The 24,046-nt window shown below is 54.3% G+C and overlaps 1 protein-coding gene across 1 annotated transcript in view; it reads right to left on the bottom strand.

Moving 5' to 3' along the window:
* The window catches only part of LOC144246356 (uncharacterized), a 387,512-nt gene that overhangs the window by 163,747 nt on the left and 199,719 nt on the right, over nucleotides 1-24,046 (bottom strand). Inside the window, 1 exon segment of the mRNA XM_077783741.1 lies at nucleotides 6,092-6,388. Coding sequence (XP_077639867.1) covers nucleotides 6,092-6,388 — 297 coding nt within the window.

Raw genomic sequence — 24,046 nt, 5'->3', positions numbered from 1 at the left:
TACGGGCTGTAGCATGAGACACAGGAAAGGCTAGGCTTCCAACCTTCCAGTGGTGGTTTCTACCATGGTGAGCACATAGCGCTTGCCTTGGCGTGTCTGGGGCAGTGTGATGTGGTCAATCTGCCAGGCCTCCCCATAGCTGTACTTGGACCACTGCCGACCATACCAGAGGGGCTTCACCCGCTTGGCCTGTTTGATGGCAGCACACGTCTCACAGTCATGGATCACATGATGGTGATGGAACACTGTCCATGGCTAGATCCACCCCTCAGTCTCATGCCCACTTGTAGGTGGCATCTCTGCCCTGATGACCTGAGGCATCACGGGCCCATCGAGCCAGGAACAACTCTCCCTTGTGTTCCCAATCGAGGTCTATCTTTGATACCCCTATCTTTGCAGCCTGATCTACCTGCTGATTGTTTTGCTGCTCTTCATTAGCTCTGCTTCTGGGGACATGGGCATCTACATGGTGAACCTTCACAGGTAGCTTCTCTACCCAGGTAGCGATATCTTTCCTCTCTTCAGTAGCCCAAATAGGTTTTCCTCTACACTGCCAGTTAGCCTCTTTCTACCTCTCCAGCCACCCCCACAGAGCACTGGCTACCATCCATGAATCAGTGTAGAGGTAGAGCTTTGGCCACTTCTCCCTTTCTGCAATGTCTAGGGCCAGTTGAACGGCTTTGAGTTCAGCAAGCTGGCTTGATCCACCTTCTCCTTCAGTGGCCTCTGCAACCCATTGTGTGGGACTCCATACAGCTGCTTTCCACTTCCGATTCATCCCTACGATGCGACAAGAACTGTCAGTGAATAGAGCCTAATGTGGTTCCTCTGCTGGCAGTTGGTTGTATGGTGGAGCTTCTTCAGCCCGTGTCACTGGTTCTTCTTCTTCATCTGTGACACCAAAACTTTCACCTTCAGGCCAATTTGTAATTATTTCCAAAATCCCAGGGCGATTCCGTTTACCAATATGGGCACGCTGCATGATGAGTGCAATCCACTTGCTCCATGGAGCTCTGGTGGCATGGTGGGTGGAGGGAACCTTTGCTTTGAACATCCACCCCAGCACCGGCAGTCCGGGTGCCAGAAGGAGTTGTGCTTCCGTGCCAATCACCTCTGAGGTGGCCTGGACTCCTTCATAGGCAGCCAAGATTTCCTTCTCTGTTGGGGTGTAGTTGGCTTCAGACCCTCTGTAGCTCCAACTCCAAAATCCCAGTGGTCAGCCTTGAGTCTCCCCAGGCACTTTCTGCCAAAGGCTCCAGGACAACCCATGGTTCCCGGCTGCAGAGTAGAGCACATTCTTGACCTCTGGTCCTGTCCTGACTGGGCCAAGGGCTACAGCATGAGCGATCTCCTGCTTGATCTGGGTGAATGTTTGTTGCTGCTCAGGGCCCCAATGGAAATCATTCTTCTTGCGGGTAACCAGGTAGAGAGGGCTCACAATCTGGCTATACTCAGGAATGTGCATTCTCCAGAAACCTATGGCACCTAAGAAAGCTTGTGTCTCTTTCTTGTTGGTTGGTGGGGACATAGCTGTGATCTTGTTGATGACATCTGTAGGAATCTGACCCCATCCATCTTGCCACTTCACTCCCAGGAACTGGATCTCTCAAGCAGGTCCCTTCACTTTACTCTTCTTGATGGCAAAACCAGCTTCCAGGAGGATTCAGATGATTTTCTCTCCTTTCTTGAACACTTCTGCTGCTGTGTTCCCCCACACAATGATATCATCAATATACTGTAGATGTTCTGGAGCCTCACCCTTTTCTAGTGCAGCCTGGATCAGTCCATGGCAGATAGTGGGGCTGTGTTTCCACCCCTGGGGCAGTCGGTTCCAGGTGTACTGCACGCCCCTCCAGGTGAAAGCAAACTGAGGCCTGCATTCTGCTGCCAGAGGAATGGAGAAAAACGCATTAGCAATATCAATGGTGGCATACCACTTTGCTGCCTTGGACTCCAGCTCGTACTGGAGTTCCAGCATGTCCGGTACAGCAGCGCTCAGTGGTGGAGTCACTTCATTCAATGCATGGTAGTCCACTGTCAATCTCCATTCTCCTTCAGATTTACGCACAGGCCAGATGGGGCTGTTGAAGGGTGAGTGGGTTTTGCTGAGCACCCCTTGGCTCTCCAGCTCTCAGATCATCTTATGGATGGGAACCACAGCATCTCGAGTTGTTCTGTACTGTCAACGATGCACTGTTGAAGTGGCAATTGGTACCTTTTGTTCTTCTCCCTTCAAAAGTCCTACTGTAGTTGGATTCTCAGACAGTCCAGGCAAGGTGTTCAATTTCTGGATGCCCTCTGTCACTACAGCTGCTCTCCCAAATGCCCACCTGAGTCCCTTTGGGTCTTTAAAATACCCCCTTCAAAGATAATCTATGCCCAAAATACATGGGGCCTCTGGGCCAGTCACAATAGGGTGTTTCTTCCACTCCTTTCCTGCCAGACTTACATCAGCTTCCAGCAAGGTAAAGTCCTGTGATCCCCCTGTCACACCCGCGATAGAGACAGATTCTGCCCCTACATGTCTCGATGGAATTAATGTGCAATGTGCACCAGTATCGACCAAAGCCTTATATCTTTGTGGCTCCGATGTGCCAGGCCATTGAATCCCCACAGTCCAGAAAACACGGTTTTCCCTCACCTCTACCTGACTAGAGGCAGGGCCCCTCTAAGCCTGGCTATCCTTCTTGCCTTGGGCGTATGTCTTAGAGGTTCCTTCAAGGGGATCGGACATGTCATCATCATCATCATGCCTGGCAGTTTGGCTACGGGCAACTGGAGCTGCTCTCCTTTTGGTGGCACTTCCTCTCTGAGTCTTGCCTTCCTTCAATTCATGCACCCATTGTGCCAGAGCAGCAGCAGATTTTCTGTCCCATCTCCTCATGTTTTCTCTGCAGTCATGCAGGAAGAACCACAGCTCAGCTCATGGGGTGTACCTTCTCTCACCATCTGAGGAACATCTACATTGCATACCAGAACCTCTGATCTGTACTGCTGAAATTTGGAAAAGGTCCTCCTTAATCTCCTCCCTGAGTCTCTTATGATTCTCTTCTTACCTTCTAATTTCTGCAGATGTGTTTGCACTGCTGCAATTCTGGCATGGGTTGGGCCATGTACAGCATCTGCATATGCTCGGAGTTTCCTTGCCATGTCGAGCAAGGTCTCATCCCTCTCCTCCTGCTTCATTATTGCTAAAGCAGAAGCGTATTCATGTGGCCCAAGCCGTACAAGTTTTTGCCACATCACAGATGTACATGGTACCAAGTCTGGATTCCTAGTTGTTATTTCATCTGAGAAGATAATCTCTGCCACTGCCATTTCTCTCAGACGTTGGATCCCGTGTTCTGTAGTCTTCCACTGGGTCTGCTGCATATAAAGATCATCTGCACACAGGTACCTTTGTGCTACACTTTCCAGAACCCGTGCCCAGAGGCTGTGAGGGTTAGCCCCCCTCATCATTCCTTGATCAATGACAGGATCATGTGACAGGGATCCCAAATGTCTCGCTTCAGTGCCATCCAGAATTGTAGCCTCGCCTGCAGCATCCCAAAGACGGACCAGCCAACTAATTACTGACCCCGTGGCTCTCCCAGTCCATCCCAGTCTCTCCCAGTGCCTCCCGGCTGTCCATCTCAGCCTGGCGTGGCGCTGCCGCCCCTCAGCCAATCAGAGCGCGAGTCTCTGATGACTCATCTGTTGCCAGGCAGACCCGCAGCGCCGCGTGCCCCGCGCTGGACTCGGCCTCCCAGTGCCGCGCGCTTCATTCCCAGTTCCTCCCAGTGCTGCCCCAGTCCCTCCCACTCCTTCCCAGCCCATTCCCAGTTCATCCCAGTGCCGCCCCAGTCCCTCCCACTCCTTCCCAGCTAATGCCCAGTTCCTCCCAGTGCCGCCCCAGTCCTTCCCACTCCTTCCCAGCCCATTCCCAGTTTCTCCCAGTGCCGCCCCAGTCCCTCCCACTCCTTCCCAGCCCATTCCCAATTCCTCCCCAGTTCACTCCGAGATCTCCACCCTCTCTGCCAGTGCCCCCCATCCCCTCCCCTCTCTCTGAGTATCATCCCAGTCTTGCCCAGTTCATTCCCAGTCCCTCCCAGTCCATTCCCATTCTGCCCCATGGACACACCACCCCTCCCCTCTCTCTCCACGTTTCTCCCAGCTGATCCCAGTGTGTTCCCGCTCTCTCCCAGTCACCCCCACCTTGTCCATCTCTCTTCTGCCCTCGAGCTCCCAGCCCAGCCCCGGCACCTGCTCTGCTCCTTGGTGGATTTCTACCCTGCCCACACCCAGCTGAGGTGGTTCCAGGGCCAGCAGGAGCTCTCTGTGGTGGCCACCGACGTGGTCCCCAACGGGGACTGGACCCACCAGCTCCTGGTGCTGCTGGAAACCCCAACCCGGGCCAGGGTCACCTCCACCTGCCAGGTGGAGCACATCAGCCTGGACCACCCAGTGAGCCAGCACTGGGATACAGGGGAGGAATTGGGGGCGCTGGGAGAACCACTGGGATGTGCTGGGAGCAACTGGGAGGGAGTTGGAGAGATCCTGGTTTCAACTGGGAAAGGAGGTTGTAGGTTTGGAAGGGCTAAGAAGGGGTTTGAAGGATACTGGGGAGGGTGGGATGGGGTTCTGGGGGTCCTGGTGGGCACTGGGAAGAGACTGGGAGAGGATTTGGGGGTCCTGGGGCAGTGGGGGCAACTGGAAGGAGGCTGTGGGATCCTGAGAGGGACAGGAGGGGCTTTGGTGGGTCCTGGGGAGGTCAGGAAGGGATCAAGAGGGAGGTTTCAGGGGATCCTGAGTGGGTTGGGAGCAATGAGGAGGGTGCTTGGAGGGGCCTGGGTGCCTGTGAGAGTTTTTGGGAGATCCTGACCACTGTGGACCACCCAGATGCTGGTGGATGCTGCCGCAGCAAGATGCTGACAGGAACTGGAGACTCCTGAGTTGGGTTTTGTCTTCCTGGTACTGGGGATCGGGTTCTACCTGTGCAAGAGAGTCTGGGGGGTCCCGTGAGTCGTGTCCCCCCTCCCCCAGAGTGTGGGTGCTCGCCGGGGTCCCCAGCCCGGTGTCACCCCCTTTTCTCTGCCCACAGAGCTCCTGAGCCGCCGGCGGCCGCAGCCGCTCCCTGTGACCTCGGGCCTGGCCGGGACCCCCGCTCCATCCCCACGCTGATTTTGGGGGGGGTCGAGTGTCCCCCAGCCCTGCTGTCACTCTGCCCCTGCCCCCTGCTCCCAGTGTTCCCAGTAAAGCTTCCCAGTTAAACCCAGCCCAGTTCCTGGGGGCACTGGGGAGGGACTTGGGGGGACCCCACGGCGGGGCCGGCCCTGGGCAGGGAGGGCGGGTCCAGGTGGGGAACACTGCCTGCTGCGGGTCTGCCCGGCAACTGGTGAGTCATCAGCCCCGCTCTCGCTGATTGGCTGACTCTTCTCCACCGCGTTCTCTCATTGGCTGAGGAGAGGCCCGGCAGTGCAGAGAAGGAACGGGAGAGATCCCGCCCCGAGCACCGGCACGGGGACAACAGACCCAGCCTGGGCACAGGGAGGGAATTTATTACCAACCAAACCACGGCAGCACCAGGAGAAGGGAAAGAAATCCCTCCAGCACCTTCCCCCAGCCAACGGGGATCACCCACAACAGGGTTATCCACCATGGAGAGACGGGGACATCCCAGTTTAGACCAAAGCAAATTTTATTGAGTGTACCAGGTGTTTATACAGGGATTTCCTTGTATGGGGCTTATAGAGGGCTCTGTTTTTGGTAGCAATTTCCCATTGGTTACACATTCTTCGTGACATCCAGTAACCTGGGAACATTTCTTTTATCACAAAGACTCACACCATGTTGCTTGGCCACTTCTTGCCCAGGGAGACTGAAACTGTGTCTGTGTCTCCCACAGTTTCTGCTCAGTCAGGCCTCAGATATCGGGCCCCCTTATCAGCTCCATTGCTTTACTCTCTGTTTTATCCCCATACGGGGGCACCAGGGCTCTGCCCCACGGGGGTCACTGGGGGTCATCCAGCCTGGATCCTCCCATGGATGGAGCTGCAGCAGCACACCAAGCTCTTCCCTCTCTGTCTTCCCTCACTCCAAGCTCTTCCCTCACTCGGGGCACTCACAGGGCTTCCCTTAGTGGTGCCTCCGTTGGTGTTGTGTCAGTTGAGAGCTCCCGGAGAAGCTCTTCCCACACTTCCCACACTCGTAGGGCCTCTCCCCAGTGTGGATGCGCTGGTGTGTTCTCAGGTGTGAGCTCCGCCCAAAGCTCTTCCCACATTCCAAGCACTCATAGGGCCGTTCCCCAGTGTGGATCACCTGGTGGTCGACCAGGCTAGACCTGTGACTGAAGCCCTTCCCACACTTCCCACACTCGTAGGGCCTCTCCCCGGTGTGGATGTGCCGGTGCCTGATGCGGCTGGAGTTGTGCTTGAAGCCCTTCCCGCAGTCGGAGCAGCGGGAGGGCCTCTCCTCTGTGTGACTCCACTCGTGTCTGAGGAGATGGGAGCTTCTCTGAAACCTCTTCCCACACACCCCACACTCGTAGGGCCTCTCCCCAGTGTGGATCCTCTGGTGCCGGATGAGGCTGGAGCTCCAGCTGAAACCCTTCCCACATTCCAAGCACTTGTGGGGCTTCTCCCTGTCATGAGGCTTCTCCACCAGCTCCGAGCTCCGGCTGGATCTCCGCCCGCCTTCCTGGCTCAGGGGGGCTCTTTCCTCCCCACAGCTCCCTGGGCTGGGTTTGCAGCTCCTCGTCCTGCAGCATCTCCGGGGCTTTTCCTCCTCCTCCATCCAGCCACGCCCTGAAAATGTAAACTCCTGGTTTGGGGAAAAAACAAGAGGAGAGCACCTTGGACTGGAGGTTCCTCCTTGCCCAAGTTCATCTCAGGAAGTCATTGCGAATCTTGTGTCTGTAAGAACCTCCAAAGCACCAAGATTCAGCCCAAAAATCCCATAAACTTCCAAGACACAGAACAAAAACACCCCAAACACCACAGCTCAGCAAATCCTCCTCCAAAAGATAAAGATTCAGCTGCCACATAAAACCAAAGCACCAACATTTAGCCCAAGAAAACTCAGAAACACCAAGATTCACCCCGTGAAAATCGTGGATCCCCCTCCACAGTCACCTGCTGCATGTGGGGGGAGCAGCGATCCTGGGCTGAGGGAGAGGCTGCACCTATAAGGACTGGTGGAACCTTCTGCTGCTTCCTCTTTCTGCTCCTCCTCCTCCTCCTCTTGTGTGCCTGCTCTTCCTCACACTCCTCTTCCTACTGCCATTCCTCCTTATCCTGCAAAATCCCACCTTCTCATGCCACCTGAATCGTTTGACCATTTTGTTCCTCAAGGCTGCTTCTCCTTCCCTTCTCCTCCTGCCCCCAGGCCCAGCACCCACTGCCGGCTCCCTCTTCCCCCCAGCCCCACAGCATCCCAGCGCAGGGGCAGGGATGGAGCTGGGGCAGGTCGGGCTGGGGCAGCGCTGGGCTCTCGGCCGCTCCCGCCCGCACTCGGTCCCCACTGCAGCCGCTCCCGCCAGGACAGCGCGGGGGGGCCCGGCCTTGGCGCTGCCCCACTCCCACCTCCCCAAATTCCCCTCGCGGGGCCATGGGGCCGAGGGGGGGCGCAGGTGGGTCCCGGTGGGGAACGCGGGGAGCTGCGAGTCTGCCTGGCAACTGGTGAGTCATCAGCGCCGCGGGCTCTGATTGGCTGAGCTCGGCCCGAGCCCTGGGGCTGCAGTACAGAGGGGACACCCTGCTCCAGGGGGGATGTCCCACAAACGAGGGACCCCATGGAAGGAACCACAGGAAAGTGTCTTTACAAACAGATGCTCTGAATCCCCGCGGAAATAAGGCCAGAGAATTGTACATAAGGGTGTGACAGGAGAAACCATTGGTTTCAGAAAATGTTATTTGATGACACAGACTGCTGCTCAGCCAAGGTCTTGCTAAATTCATTAACTTGGAGAAGAACAACAAAGCCTTAACAGAGCCATGAATATCATCTGCTATACAAAAGTGGGGTGCATATGAAAGGGGTAAGTAGTAGGTGGATTGAGAAGTCTGTAGCTCTCAAGTATTTCAGCCAACACAGAAAGGGAAAGGGAGATGCAGCTGGGAAAATTAGGATGAAAAGGAGGCTGTGTCCTCCAACAATTGGAGAGATCCCATGGGGAATGTCCCATGGCCTCTCCCTTTTATTAGGAATGAAATTACTTTTACAGTACTCCTCTGTCTGCTTTGTGGACAGAATTCTCTGCTGATGTCAATTTTTCCACACACCCTGGGGCTCATTTCAAATTCCTTCCACCCTCCGGGGCGGCGGGCAGGGAGTGCAGCTGAAGGTGCCTCACCCACTTTGGGTGATCGGCTCCCTTGGCTGGCGGCAGCACCGGGGATTGATTGGGGACCCGGGAGTGACCAGGAGACAGACGAGTGACACATCAGGGGGTCTGGGAAGAGTCAGCAGGGAGAGAGCACTGAAAATCTCATCAGTGAGTGCCCTGGGATCCTCGGGGAGTGAACATGGCAGGGCACCCATGGAGGGGAGAAAAGGGAAAGCCAGGGAGGAGTCCTGGCCAAAGGGATGATGATCCCAAAATGTCTCTGAAGGGTCCCCTGGGAGAATGTTGAGGTAGTTTGCACATTCCCCCAGAGGTAATTAAGGACACGGACACCCAGGGGAGCAATAAGGGAAGTGGAGAAGGGATTTGGACAACAGGGAATGGAGGGTGTTGGTGTGCTGGGAAGGGATCAGATAAAGGGGAGTGTGCAGCAATATGGTTCAGGCAAGAAGCAGCAGGAGGAATCTATGTGGTAAGAAAAAGGATGATGGCAAAGAGGAGGAACAGAAAAATACTCAGGATTGGGATGGTTTTCCACAGAGTCTTAACCTCAGAATTTCCCAGCTGATACTTTGAATTCCCAGTTGCCCAGACAGGAAAAGCAGGTCAGGATGCCAGGGGTTTCTCTGCGGTGGCAGCGGCAGCACCGGGCGCAGAGGTGCGGCACCGGGAGCACGGGCTGGGGCCTGTGGGGAGCTGCGGGGCCGGGCCGGGGCTGTGGGGCAGCCGGGGCTCAGCGCCGGGCGCTGCCTGACCCCACCAGCCCCGGGCAGGGCCGGCAGTGGCCCCCGGCCCCCAGGAGGCTGCGGGACGCCCCGGCCGCTGCCCGGCCCCGGGGAGCTGCCGGCCCTGCCCGCCGGGGGGGCCGCCTTTGGACACTGCGGCAGGACAGGCACCGGCTCTGCCACACGGGCTGGGCAGGGACCCTGAGCACAGGGGGGAACACAAAGGAACAGCTGGGAAATGCAGAGTACTTGGTAAAATAAAAAGGCAAATGGTGGAGAAAAAGGTTAAAAATTAGGCATATATTTTGACTGAAGGTTCGTGGTTGAATGACCCAGAGTGGGTGTGGGCAATCTCAGAAGTAACACTACCCAGGAACAAAAAGGAGCTGTGACAATGCTGAGGATTAGAAGGGAATTACACAACCTGGACTGAGGATTCTCTGTTCCAGCCAGAACACTGTAGGACTTTTTAACCCCAGACAGCCTCCATATTGTGGTATGGACAGGAGAAAGAGAGCAAAACTTGAGAAAATGAACAACCAAAAATATTGATGCCTCAGCTGTGGCTCTTCCAGACTCAGAAAAGTGTTGGGAAGGATGGATAAATATAATTATTCATAATACAGCCAAGCTGAAAACAATCCTCCCTACTGGCTGGACAATACCGTTACCTACAGATAAATCCAAAAGTCAAATAGACTGTTCCATCTCACCCCCCAAAATGTATGGTTCATCCCCTAAAACATCAAGTGCCTGTAACCCCATTGGCCCAAGTCTTGTTCCAGCCCACCTTGAAGCCCCTGATAAGGAGTCTCCCAGGGGCCAGACGCTCTCTTGGATCTTCCCCCCTCCACCCTGTCCTAGAGCATTCTCTTCTCTCTCCCCTCCCCCATCCCCTCAAGCTTGCCAGGTGCTGCATCTGGCAGCTCCAAGCAAGACCTTTCTCCATCCCTAATAAACCTCATATCCTAAGAGCAGCCTTCAGAGATCTCTCGTCTCCATTCACCTAAACCGTCCTGGAGCACAGCACTCCCTACAGAAAAGAAATTGGAATTGTAGGTGAATGTTAAACAGGGCCATGCCAAAGGAATTTTTGGGCCAAAATGTTTCACCCAGTGGCCACAGTGGCCTCATTGGCTGCAGAATTGTGCAGCCACAGCTTCAATGGGAACTGAGGCCCAAAAGCTGATGACAACAGGATCTCCGACTGTTCCAGTCTGCCATCAAGTTCAAGCTTTGATAACCAAAAGAGCCTCGCAATGGATGAGCAGTGCTCGGTTATTACAGTGTGAAACTTGTTCAGTGGCACAGGAGGATTCAGAACTGAGGACAGGGGAAGGGTTTAACCCAGCCTCCTGTTTGAACAGCCCACAGAGGGGCTGGGAAGAAACCCAGCACTGCATTCAAGGGACACAGCTCCAGACCCAGCCTGGGGGAGATTCAGGAGACATTGCCTGGCCTGAGGCAGAAAATGTCTTTGTGGATGGCTCTTCAAGGGCAGCAGAAGGGAAAAGAGTTCCAAGACAGGCTGTTATTGAGGAAAGGGAATCAGACAAAGCACAGGTTACCCCCATGGTCAGCTCAACCGGCACAGCTGTGAGTGCTTGTAAGAGCCTGGCACTGAAATGCCCTGAGCAGGAAGGCTTCAATATCTTCTGGTGACACCATCTCACCTAACAGGGGGGCAAAAGCAATTCTGATTGCTCAGCAACCACTGGATCACTTATTAAGGTATTTCCAAAAGAAATCATTTCAATAAAGGCATTGTGGAAGAAACAGACTCAGACAGCAGAACTCATTTCACAGGAAAGATCCTCCAGGGGGTTATGGCAGCTTTAGGAATACAATGGGACCTCCATAATCCCTGGCACCCCCAGAGCTCAGGATGGGTACAAAGAATGAATGGGGAATTGAAATAAACACCTTTGGAAGCTGGGGATAGAGACCAAGATGCCATGGGTACGGCTTTTGCCATTGGCTTGGGCAAGAAGAAGAGCCAGACCTAGGGCAGATATTCAATTATTTCCCCTTGCAATTGATCTCAGGAATCCTTACCTGGTAATTCTGCACCTAGTGCAGGGTGGAGATAAGGGATGCACATTTAAAGCAGTCTGTGGCCAGAATCCTGTCTCTGGTGCAATCTCTCCCAGGAAGCTGGGCTGGCACAGAGCCTGCCTTGGCACTTTGCTGCTGCCAACATCCAAGCAGGACATGGGCTCTGCCTAAGGAGTGCAAAGCAGCACCACTGGTGGCCAAGTGGCGTGGCCCATGCCAAGGGGCCCCGAGGCCAGAAACAGCCGCCAGCACAGCTGAACACGGGGGGACCCCTCAGCCTGGGCTCCAGGTCTCTGCAGCCCCGGAGATTTGCACTTCCCGCCTGCAGCAGGAGGATGGGAGGCCCCCCTGAGCCTGCACTGAAGGCAGCGCAGCAGCAGCCAGGGCTCCACAGCGGGGCAAGGCCCTGGGCCTGCCCACACCTCCTCTGCTGAAATCCTCGGCCTGGCCACCCTCCTTGGGCAGCTCCAGCCACCGGGGCCAGCCCTTGCTGCCACTGCTGCAGCTTCAGTGCTCGCTGGGCCTGCACTGCCACAGCTGCTGGGGACACACCGGGACAATTCCACTCTGGCTCTCACTCACACTCACACACTGCCCTGCCTGCCAGTGCATCCATGGAAAATAGACCAGCTCATAGACTTGAACATTGTTAACCTTTGATTTCTCTATTCAGGCTTGCTTTGCCTTGGCCTTGGGGAAAGAAATGTTAAAGGTTTTGTTAAGGGATGTTACACCACTCAGTGGAGATGAGTTTAACACCTCAACACACTGGGAATGGCCCAAAAGATACCCACAAAGACAACGACCAGCAGCAAAATATCAACCCCAGGAGCAAACAGCAACCAACACCTACCCCAGACACTGCCCCCGGCAGGGCTGCAGACACCTGGTCTGCAAAAGGCTGAGAAGGAAATCCAGCACTTCCCACCTCATTAACAGCACAAGCAAAGGAATCCGGGTCCAACTGGAAACCAAATACTAAAAACTGCACAACTTGAAACTACAGAACATTAAACCAATGCATTTAGACTGTATCCAGTTTGGGAAAAATAGACTAAAACCCACATGTCATGGAACAATTTTCTTTGCACACCCGGGCTGTGTGGGGATGGAATGATTTCTGTTGCACATCCTGGCCAGAATCAAGGAATGCCTTGACTCTAACACTAAACCTATTGGTGGAGTTTTTCTTTTTCCTGCAGTTCCAATGCAAAGTTTAGAGAATTAGAGTATATTTTTGTAATAATCCCTCTTCTATATTGCCGGTTATGTTTGGGTCAGAGATGTGAAAATGAATTTTTACTCCAAGGAGAAGTAGAAAAAAACTGAATTGCCTTGGAATTTTTTGTGTATGTTTCTGTAAGAGATACAAAAATTTTTTTCTGGGTTTTTCAACATTCACCTTTAGGCTGTACTTCGCAAAAATAGAAGAGATTTAAAGGTCACCCTTTAAGTCACAAATATTAAATGGATGATTTGAAGGGGAAAAAAAAATCAGCAGCAGGTTGTGGGGGGGGCACATGTGAGGCTGCTGAAGCTCCTCTGGAAGAGAAGCTGCATTCCAGGCACCCAGAAGGAGCTTTAGAAATTCAAATTAACACCGCTGGGGCAAAGTGGGGACAATGTACCTGGCTCTTCTTGCCTGAGGCAGGAATTGGCTGATTCCCTCTGCCCCTCACCCCAAGCTCTGCCTGCTTGCACAGATGGAATCTGCACAGCTGAAGGCAGAGCCCATGCTGAGGATCTCTGACTCTGCAACAGAAATGGCTGAAGCTGCAAAGGGAAACAGCAAATGGAGAATGTTGTGAAAACTTCACTAAAATAAGGGGGGGATCATCCCTCTGCCCACTCCAACACCTGCTGTCACTGTCTGTGCTGTACAGGGTGTATCAGAGCACTGGGGTTGTTGCTATAACAAGTTCAAGGAAATCAGTTGGAATTCAACTATTTGATAATGTAATTAGAAAAAAGCAATCAATTGACGCAGCCCCGGATGGAGGGAACACACAAAAATGGGCAAAAGAATTAAAGGACCATCAGAACAAATCCTACAACACCATGGACCAGCCCCTGGGACCCGAATCAATTAATATCAGGACACAGAGAACCCATTTATTATTTCAATGGCATCATTAGATTACAAGCTGTCCTCGGAATAAGAACCAACCAGACAGCTCCAGCTCCTGACCTTCCTGCCGACCAAGCCACTGAAATGAGAAACACATTTCACCAGGGGATGGGATCAGATTATCTGTGAGCAGAAAAAACAGGAGTCTGGGGGAAACAAAGTGGCTCAATCTGCAGTCGGCAAAGACATGACAAGAGAAAACTGCTAAAAAAGATAACAAAGGAAATAGGAGAGCACTTTATGTATTGGTCCAAACATGGAAAGGATGGGAATGGGACACGGTTCCCCGGCTCCCCAGCAGACCAGGGGTCAAACGAATGCTGCTTCTCCTCTTCTGTGCTGCAGCAACTCTCATCTTTTTACCATGCTCCACACCTTGGCAGTGCAGCTCATCCAGCAGCTGAGCCAGGGCATGCAGGTGGCAGCCAGGCCTCCTGATCCACAAACGGCTACAAAAGGACAGGGAATGAGGGCACCGAGAATAATCCCAAAACCAAAGAGGACCCGGGAAGAATAAAACAGAGTCAAGGAGTGAATCTGCCTGGAGATAGGGCCGGGCACCTGTAGATAAGGGGAGAAACCATCAGTTCCAATAAATGGTACAAATTGACCCAGAGAGCTGCTCAAAGTCCCGCTACATTCCCGAACTTCGAGGAGAAGAACAAAGACTGAACAGAGCCATGAATATCGGCTGTTCTACAAAAGGAGGGTGCACATTAACGAGGACAGGCTCCAGGCGCATCGGGAAGTCGGAACCTTCCAAGGAACTCAGCCGGTGGGCAAAGGCAGAGGGAGATCGGCCGGGAAAATGAGGATAAAAAGGAGGCTGCGGGCTACAGCCACGGCAGAGAGCGCACGGCAAATGCCCCACGGCCTCTGCCCCTGCTCGGCAATAAAGTCACTTTGACAGGACTCCTCGCTCTCCCCCGGGCACACGAACCTCCGGCGACGGGAATTTCCCCGCCCGCTCCCGGCCGCGGGGCAGCCCCTCTGTCCTACCCACAGCAGCCGGGCCGAGCCAGCGCTGCTCCGGCAGCGGCTCCTGCCCGGCCCCGGCGGGAAGGAGACCGCGGGCAGCCGCTCCCGCAGCGCCCTCAGCCCGGGGCCGGCACGGGCCGGACACGGCACCGGCGAGCCGCCGGAGCCCCCTGCCGCCCCCTCCGCCCGCAGCCGGCCCCGAGCCCCCGCAGAGCCCAGCGCGGCTCCCACCTGCGCCGGGGCCGCCTCCGAGCTCCGCCGCCGCCGCCTCACCGCGCTCCGGCCGCTGCCGCCGCTGCCGGGCCCGCGCAGCCGCTCGGCCAATGGCGGTGCTGCGCGGCCACGGCCGCCCTCAGCCCGCCGCCGGGGCCGCGCCGCGCCCCGCTCCCACCAATCAGCGCGCCGCAACCGCGACTGACGGCACCGGCGGCCAATGGCAGCGAGCTCGGGGCGGGCTCTGCGCACGGCCCCGCCTCGCCCCGCGCTCTCGGCGCCCCCGGGCTGCGTGAGGGGAAAGCCGGAGATGAGGAACAGCCCCGGCACGGGCCCGGGCCGAGCCGGGATTGAGCTGCCCACACAAACAAACTTCTCCGCGCCTCCCGCCACGGCTTTCCCGGCCCTGCGCCTCCCGTGCCTCCGCCTCTGCGGGAAGCCCAGGAGCCTCACTTCTCCTGCCCCTCGTTAGTGCATCAGTGCTTCGCTTTGATTTCCCCCGAAAAGGGAAACCTGCCCGAAGCCCTGTGGGTGGGTGGGGCAGGGGAGAGATTTCTGGCAGAAAACTCCAAAGACTCGGAGCAGGAGAAGGAGAAGTCAGTGCAGAGCCTTAAATGCAGCTTTCCCCACGCCTCCCTGCTCCCAGCTGCACCTCCTCCCCCGGCAGGGCAGGAGACAGGGAATGGGGCCATGCTCAGCTCATCCCCCGGGGCTTCTCCCTCTGCTCAGGGACAGGAGTCGTTCCCTGCTGCACCCTGCGCTCTCTCCCGGCCGAGACTTCTCCAGGAACTTCTCGGAGCGGAGTCCATCCCCTGGGCACAGCCCCCTCCGAGTGCTGCAGCGTGGGTCACTGTGCCACGGGCTCAGTCCTGCCAGGACAGGCTGCTCCAGCGGGGCCCCTCTGCCCGCGGGCTCACAGCCTCCTCTCAGGCATCGCCGAGCTCCAGCCCGGCTCCTGCAGGGGCTGCAGGGGATCTCTGCATCCCCATGGACCTGCAGGGGATCTCTGCATCCCCATGGACCTGCAGGGGATCTCTGCATCCCCATGGACCTGCAGGAGGATCTCTGCATCCCCATGGACCTGCAGGGGGATCTCTGCAGCCCCATGGACCTGCAGGGGGATCTCCGCATCCCCATGGACCTGCGGGGGATCTCCGCATCCCCATGGATCTGCGGGGGATCTCTGCATCCCCATGGATCTGCAGGGGGATCTCCGCAGCCCCATTGTAATATACGTTATGGAACAATTTGTACTTATGAAAAATATACATCAAGTCAGTTGTGCTTGTAGAAAAAGATTCTTGAAGTTTTATATGACCAGTGGCTGCAGCCGGGGCTGGAGAAACCACAGATGGCAGAGAAAGAAAGACCTAATTTCCAAATGAAAAAAGGTAGCTCGATGCAGAGATGGGCTCTTTCCGGGGACAATCCAGGAGACACCCAACGTTTAACCCCTGGTCTGCCGGGGAGCCAGGAAACCGAGCACACGGGCATCCCGCCCTTGCAGCTGCTGAGGAGGCTGCTGGGCTGTGCTTCAGCAGAGGAGATGGAATGTGGCTTACCACTCTGCCCTTCTCTAGAAACGGAGAATGGGTCAGGAGGTTTGGGATCTGAGCACACAGCAGCCTGGCCCAGGCACAGGCCGTGGTGGGACAGGGGCACAGGAGCCTTCTGTGACTGACCGTGGCTCTCTGGTTTCTCTCTGCAGGCTGCCAGCTCCTCATGCCATGGAAACGGCCCCACTCGGCCTGCCAGTCTGGGAGGGCTGGAGGGCTGTGGGTACTCATTTGCTGTCAAAAATAAATTGTGTTTTTTTGTCATTGTCATTGTCATCATCAGAACATTTCTTTCATCCTTTTCCAAGTTTTTGGCCCCTCCAGGGTAATATTCTTGTGTCCTTCCTCAGACAGTTGATGGCATTTGGCAGGGGGGGTTTAGCAATGTGGAAAGTTCAACAACAGCTCCAGTTGCCAACTGCAGCAGCCCCTTCAGGAGCCCTGAGCTACCAGCGAGGTCCACGAGGTCCACATGTGCCTTGCAAAAGGGAGTGGTTTGCAGCGATGGGGTTGGTGCCCTGCTGCAAAAGCTGGGAGCAGATCAGAAGTGGCAAAATGCCATTTTGGCTCAACCCCCACCCAGGTTCTTTATCTTTTCCCTCTGCTCGGTGATAGGCAGACAGGGCTGGATCCAGCGAGGTTCAAGTTCTGGGTTCTCCCTGGCATCAAAGGGATCAACTAAACTCTTGTATGCAGTGACTGCAATAGGGCTACTGAAGGAAAAAAGGGAATGTCATGAGATGGGGAATCCTTCTTGTCTCCTCTGTCTCCCCAGGAGCCCCTTGGAAAGGGAAATACCCACTGGGTTTATCTGACTCCTTCCCAGCCAGCCCTTCCCTCGCTCCCGGGTCTCATTTGCTCCGCAGGATTCACCAGCTCGCTCAGCTCAGAGGAGCTCTCAGAGGAGAAAACGCTGCCTGGCGTGGGGCTGCCTGATCCCTGTCTCACCTTGATTCCATTTGCCCCCTCCCTGCCCCATCCAAGAGACCGAAGGATCCCCCACAGCCCCACGGTCCTGCAGCAGATCCCGGCACGTTCCCTGCTCCGCTCCTTGGTGCCCTGGGAGGCTCCAGAGCCCTCCCTGTGTGCGGGACAGCGGCTGCAGCACCGCTGCGCCCGCGGGCGAGCAGCGCCCAGGAGCAGCTGCGCCAGCTCCGAGCCTGAAGGGAATCCTCAGCGCACACAAATGACAGCTGGCACTTCAGGGGCTGGCAGGAGAAGCTCAACCCATCTGCTCGCTGCCCTTCCCAGCCATGGCCACGCTGGTGCAATTGGAAAAGTCGCCCCTGCCCAGGAAGCTCTCAGGTCAAAGAGAGGAGTAAAAGCCACGGGTTTCAGAGGTGTTAGCTGCCACTGCCTCTGGTTTTCCTTCCAATTCCTAAGGGGTTTTGACTGGTTTTACCATTTCAACACTTTCTGTGTAGAATGCTTATTTTATGATTGGCTTTTCACAAATGTTACCATGAATATTATATGTGTAATGTTAGAAAGTTATGCTGTATTCATTCTCTTAAGTAGTGTGTTAAATAGAGTTTTAGGTAACAACATAATATTAAAATAGAAACTCTGCGATGTAGGATTTTTTTACTTGCCCAAGCAAGAGATGAGATAATCAATAAACTCTTCACACAGGGATGGCGGTGACTTGGGGCACATAAAGAGTTACAACCTCCTTATCAGAAAAGACAAACATTCTTCCATCTTGTCTCCATCTTTATGGAAGCACCAGGATTAAGGGAAAGAAGTTGACAAAATCCAGAAAAGTTCCTAATTTGCAAGGAATTTCTGCATCATGTATGAGATACATGAATATGCAATAGGCTATTGCTTTTAAGGTTATTCCTTTGTTCACAAGGCATGCTTGTCCTGGCTTAAGTGTCTGAGAGCATCTGGACATCTATAATTTTTTGCTTTTTATTGTCTTGTAATTGTCCTAACTCTAAATTTGATTACTCTAATTGTGTTACTATTTTTATAACCATTTTATTATCATTAAACGTTTAAAATTTTAAAAACCAAGTGATTAGCGTTTTTCACAACGTTCCAGGCTCCCGGGGACCCCCTTATCGGTATGTCCGACCCCGCAGGCTGCAGAGGGTCCCCCCGCTCCGGTGCCGCCCTTCTCCGCTCCCCAGCCCCGCCCCGCCGGTACCGGGCGATCCCCGGTGGCTCCGGGCTGACGATGCAGCGCCTGCCCCGGGCAGCCCAACCCCACCGCGGGAGGGTCCCACGCATCCCCGGCCCAGCGCCGGGGCTCTGCCGGCAGCCAGCACCGGGACCCCAAAATTCTGCTGTCCCGGGGCCACCGAGCGGGCACCCGGCCCTTGGCCCTGTTATAGATACATATTATAATATTGGCTTTTTGCAAATATTCCATTGGATTTTATATGTGTGGTGTTACAATAACTTTGTTATATAGTTTTTATTTCTGTTGTTCATTGATTACGCTCAGACATAGTAGTGCCATAGCTGATAGAAGCATGCTTGTGTTAAAATTCCTGCTTGGATGGGATAACATCCAGTGAGCACAGGATGAGGACACCTGTACAGATCTGCTGACCATCAGCACTCACCGTCTGAAGGCAGTGTGGGCCGGGGCCAAAACTGAAGATGATGATAAAAAAGGACCAAAACCACAACCAAGGAATACACATGCCCTAAAAAGGTGCAACCGAGGAGGAGCCATGCTGAACAGTTCTTGGAATATGTAAACTAGCTTGGGAAAAAGTTTACTATGCATAAGGGACTATGAATATGCAACCGGCTGGTGTAAGGGAAAAGGTATTCAAGGGGTATCTCCGGAGATAACCGTGTGCTCTTGGCTCAGTGCCGAGATGCACCCGGCCCTAACAACCTTTGCTCTATGGCCTTGTCTCCTCTTGTCCTGTATTAAACTTTTTAAATGTTCCCAGGGCAGTGAAGGTGTTTTTCCCAGCCCCGAGCAGAGACCTCTGCCCGGCGGCTCCCGGGAAAGGCGGCGGCGCTCGGCAGCGGCCCCGGCCCGCCCGGCCCGCGGGAATTCCCCGCAGCGGGACAAAATCCTGCCCCGAAGGAGCGCTCGGAACGCCGCCTGCGGCTCCTCCGTGCCCCGCAGGTGCCGCAGCTGCCCCGCTGCGGCAGGCGCGGCTCTGGAGCAGGGAGGCTCTGCGGGACCCCCGGGCTGTGCCCCCTCCCGGGCCGTGCCCCGGGGCTGATGCTCGGCCCGGGCTCTCTCGCTGTCCCGGCTCCCGCAGGCTCCCGGCGGGAGCGGCACCGCCCGCCCGGCGCCGCAGGGCCGAGCCCTGCCCAGCAAAGGCTCCGTGTCCACGGCCGGGCCCTGCCGGGGCTGCGGCCGCTGCCCGGCCCGGCACAACCCGCAGCGCCCGGCGCGGCTCCCTCCAGCCGGGCACTGCGGCTCCAACCAGGCGGAATATTCAGCGCACGGAATCTCTGTCAGCGCTGCTCACATTGCAAAACCAGCTGCTGCCGAGGCAATCCCAGCTCCCACTGAAGCCTCCCACCCAAAATGCTGCCTTCAGCTTGGACACACCGGTAAGAAACCCAAGAGCAAACTGGAAGCTGATTAGAGAATCTTGCACAATCACATCCAAGAACATTTTGTTACAAAATCACAAATATTAACAGAAGCTGAGAAAGTCAACAATGTTAGAAAACAAGCTTCCAACAATGGGACTCGAAGAGCTAAGAGCATGTGTTTGAATGGAATAAGCCCTCTCTGACATGTGAGCAATGCCATGGAATTTCTCAAACCAGGGAAATAGGGAGGCCTGGCAGCAGCAGCTTCACACACAGCAATGACAGAGAACAGGGCAGGGCAAGAGGCTGACAAAACTCTAACCGCTACTTGCAATGAAGTACCTTTGTTTCCAGTTCTAATCTAGCCACTATTAATATAGAGTCCAAAAGACTAAAAATACTAGTAATAATAATAACAACTGTACCATTAATAGCAAAAAATTGAGAGAATAGAAATAATAAGAATTAATAGTGGTAATAAAAACCCTACCATACTTATACCAGGTTTGCATGGCCAGGTTTTGGTAAGGCAGGGGATCTAGGAGCAGCTTCTGTGAGAGCAGCTGTTCCTCCATGTCCCACAGAGTCAATTCCAGCTGGCTCCAGGACAGACTGGCTGCTGGACAAGGCTGGCCCAGTTAGAAATGGTGGTAACACCTTTGGAATAAGAGATTTAAGGAAATGGGTGATCCTGGAATTGTGGCTGTGAGCAGGGAGGAACAGGGTGAGGACCTGTGAGGGGAACAGCTCTGCACACCCCCAGGGCAGGGCAGGGCAGGAGGGGCAGGAGCTGCTCCAGCTGCTGGAGCTGATTGCCCTGAGATTCCCTGGTCAGTCCCTGGGGAGGCAGCTGGGCCCTGCAGCCTATGGAGGGCACGGAGGGCAGAGATGCACCTGCAGCGCCTGGAGGAGCCCGTGCTGGAGCAGGGGGATGCCTGAGCGGAGGCTGTGACCCCATGAGAAACCTGTGCTGGAGCAGGGACCTGGCAGGGACCTGCAAACCCCTGGAGAGGAGCCCACGCTGGAGCAGGGCCCTGCCAGGACTTGTGAGCCCATGGAGGAGCAAGCCACGCTGCAGCAGCTTGTGGAGAACTGCTGTCCGTGGGATGAACTCACCGTGGAGAAGTTCATGGAGAAGTGTCTCCAGGAGGGACCCCTGGCACAGCAGGGGAATGACTCTTCTCCCTGAGCAGCAGGAGAAACAACCGGGGATGAACTGACCAGAGCCCCCATTCCCTGTCTCCCTGCACCCACTGTGGGGGGAGGTAGAGCTGGGAATGAGGGAGGGAAGGGCAGAAGGTGTTTTTAAAGCTTTGTTTTACTTCTCACTATCCTGCCCTGATCCAGATAGCAAAAATTCCATTAATATCTCCAATTTTGAAAATGGTTTGCCCATGATGGCATTTGCTGAGTGATCTGTCGCAGTCCTTAGCTCAACCCATGAAGCCTTCATTCTGTTTTCTCCCTCCTGTCCATCTCTGGAGGGGAGTGAGAGAGCAGCTTTGGTGGGTGCCTGACATCCAGCCAGGGTGAACAGCCAACACTTCCTTTCCTTCATTCATTCTTTCTTTCCAGAGGTCACTGTGAAGGGGTTGAGTGGGGCTTTGACAGAGGGAGTGAAGGTGGTGGGGAGTGGTGGGGATAGAAGCCACAGGGACGAGGGACAGGCATCAGAGGGGCCTGGGCAGCTGGCAGGGGGCACGGCCTGTTCCCTGGCCCAGCAGCAGGGGACAGGGGGCACGGCCTGTCCCCCTGGCCCAGCAGCAGGGGACAGGGGGCACGGCCTGTCCCCCTGGCCCAGCAGCAGGGGACAGGGGGCATGGCCTGTCCCCCTGGCCCAGCAGCAGCCCCGTGCCCTGCCCAAGGCGCTCCCAGCAGGGGCTGGGCCCCAGAGGCAGGGGGAGACCCCAGTCCCAGGGCAGCGTTTCTGCCTCGTCCTCTGTCCAGCCCAGCCTGCCCCGTGTGCGCAGTGACCGCTGGCACGGGCTGCCCTGGACACTGTGACCTGCTGGGGACACTGAGAGCTGCCCCGCTGTGACACTGCCCTTGGGATTGCACAGGCACCAAACAAACCCCAGCCAGCACCGCCCCGTGTCATGTCCCAGGCACCAGAGCACATCCCAGCCCCGCTCCTGGTGATGTCCCAGGCACCAGAGCACATCCCAGCCCTGCTCCTGGTGATGTCCAGGCACCAGAGCACATCCCAGCCCCGCTCCTGATGATGTCCCAGGCACCAGGGCACATCCCAGCCCCGTTCCTGGTGATAGATTTCAGGGGCACAAAAACAGTTGCAGACTTCCCATACTTTAGGGATCCATTAAGCACAGGAAAACGGCAAAGATTCATTTGTCACGTATGCATGGGAAAGGCAGAAAGGTCAGAACGAGGAAGACTTATTTTGCTTCTTCATTTTGGAGACCCCTCCCCAAAATGGACCCCCAACTCATTTCAGGGAACAGAACTACACATGCTTAATTGCCTTTTTGCCAATTAGCACATGAAGCGGAGCAGAGGAAGTGACAGGGATATGAATATGCATTCATATTTGTGTATTCAAGACTTCTGCAAATAAAAAAGCTTTGTAATACCTGTGATTTTTGCAGTGTGCATTAGGGAATTATCCCATGTACTGCCCGGCTGTCTCAATAAACATACACTTTCTAACTTTAAACCCTTAGAGAGTTTTTGTCCATCTCAGTTGGATATAGATATTAAATTGATACTCATATTTCAGTAAATCATTGTCTTAAAGATGTCCTAGTATGTGTATTAACATGTCTTTTCTTAATATTCTAGTAATTATTCTTGCATTGTTTCAAGATAAACTGGTATGATTCAAAGAATATCCACTGAGGTACACATAGAACATCGATTTATCATAAGCAAATTGCAGTTGCAAAGTTTTTTCACTGAAATTCTGCCACTTGTCATCATTTTAAAAGTCAGCTATTAAAGTCAACAACAAAATTTCTAACTTTGAACAAAGGGAAAAAAGTATATGGTTTGCACTAGAAAAAATAGAAATACAGAAAATGTCTCCTAACCAAGTTCCTTGCCCTGATCAAAACATCTCCCAATCAAGTTCTTCACCCTGAACCTGGCTGGTAAAGAAAAATATTATCAGTAAACGTGGATGAAATTTTGCATAAGTTAATAGTATTCAAAATCCATGTTCTAATCCTATTATTATTTCTTAGACAACGAAAAAAGGGGAAAGGGGTTGGATTGAGGGTACACCCTCCTCCCCTCTGAGTCTGTTCTCATGTTTTACAATAAATCCTACAACAGTACAATACAGCTGCCTAAAATATGGACACTGGAAACCACAGACAGCATTACAAATGATCACCTGCCTCATGGACAGTTCATATAAGGACTTGATTTGTTTACAAATTATTTCTCATGTTTACAAACAGTTTTTCTGTTTACAGATTGTTTTCTGGGAGTTCAGTTTTTCCCCAAGGGATCAAGTGCTTAAAGGTTGTTTTTTAAAATTGGGTTTTTCTCTAAGGGTTAAATGGGCTCAGGGTTAAATAGCTTTCTGCTTTTAGAGATAAGTTCAATTTGTAACCAAGAAGCATTATGCCTGTGGCCTGAGTTCTCCCCTAACAGTTCCTGGAGGGGAATGCTGCAGCTCCAGTGTAAATTAGATGCACGCTGTCCTCTGTCACCATGTTGGCAAAGGGCCCTTGCAGATGGGTGACAGAGAACAATACACAGAATTTTATAAAGAAAAGAAGGGTGAGGTGTTACCATGATTGACAGGGGTCTTGACCAATCAAATATCTCCCAAAACTGCAGGCACCTCACGGGCCAGAACCTGAAGGGGCATGGAGCTCAAACCAATGAGAGCTTCCAGGCCTGGTCTTTCAAATGCCCTGTGTAAGGGGGGGCTTGGGAAATAAAATCTCTCTGTTGCCCCATGAACTCGGGAGGAGCAGTCTTTGTCTCCTGTGCCCTCGCTGCCCCACGAGACCAAAGAGATGTTCACCAGGGCCCTCCCTGTTTGTGGCTGTCCATTGCCCAGCTGAGCAGGCAGCCAGTTGTGTTTGCAGGGAGCTGTCACAGGCAAACACACAGCAGCTGGAGATTTGAATAGCAGGGCTTGGGCCAATTCTTCTTCTTTCAGAGTGCAAGAAAGACACAAAAGCACAAGGAAACATGACAGTGTTTTGGTGGAGTCTCTTTGTCCTGTGAAGTTCAGTAGCTGTTGGTGTTTCTGTGCTGCTGCTAATCCCTTCCATGAAAAAATCATCCCAGGAAGGAGCAACAACATCTGACACTCACCAAGTGTTGCCACCAGTTGCTCCAGGTGCTGCTCCCAACAGCCCCTGTAGGACGGAGCACAGCCCCCAGTGCACACCAGCTTTGGCTGCCCTCTGGCAGAGAAGCTCTTTTGGGGCACAGGTTTCTGGGGCAGGAGACGGGCACCGGTGCTGCCAGGGCTCGGGGGAACTCTGCTTGGGCGGGGACTGTGCCTCACCTGCTGCTGTCAGCGCTGCCCGGGCCCCAGGGCTCAGAGCAGCATTCCTGCCCTGGCCCACACGTTCCCGGT

The sequence above is a fragment of the Lonchura striata genome, chromosome 6, assembly GCF_046129695.1.
Source record: "Lonchura striata isolate bLonStr1 chromosome 6, bLonStr1.mat, whole genome shotgun sequence".
NCBI classification, from domain to species: Eukaryota; Metazoa; Chordata; class Aves; order Passeriformes; family Estrildidae; genus Lonchura; species Lonchura striata.
This window is presented reverse-complemented; position numbering and strand designations above follow the sequence as displayed.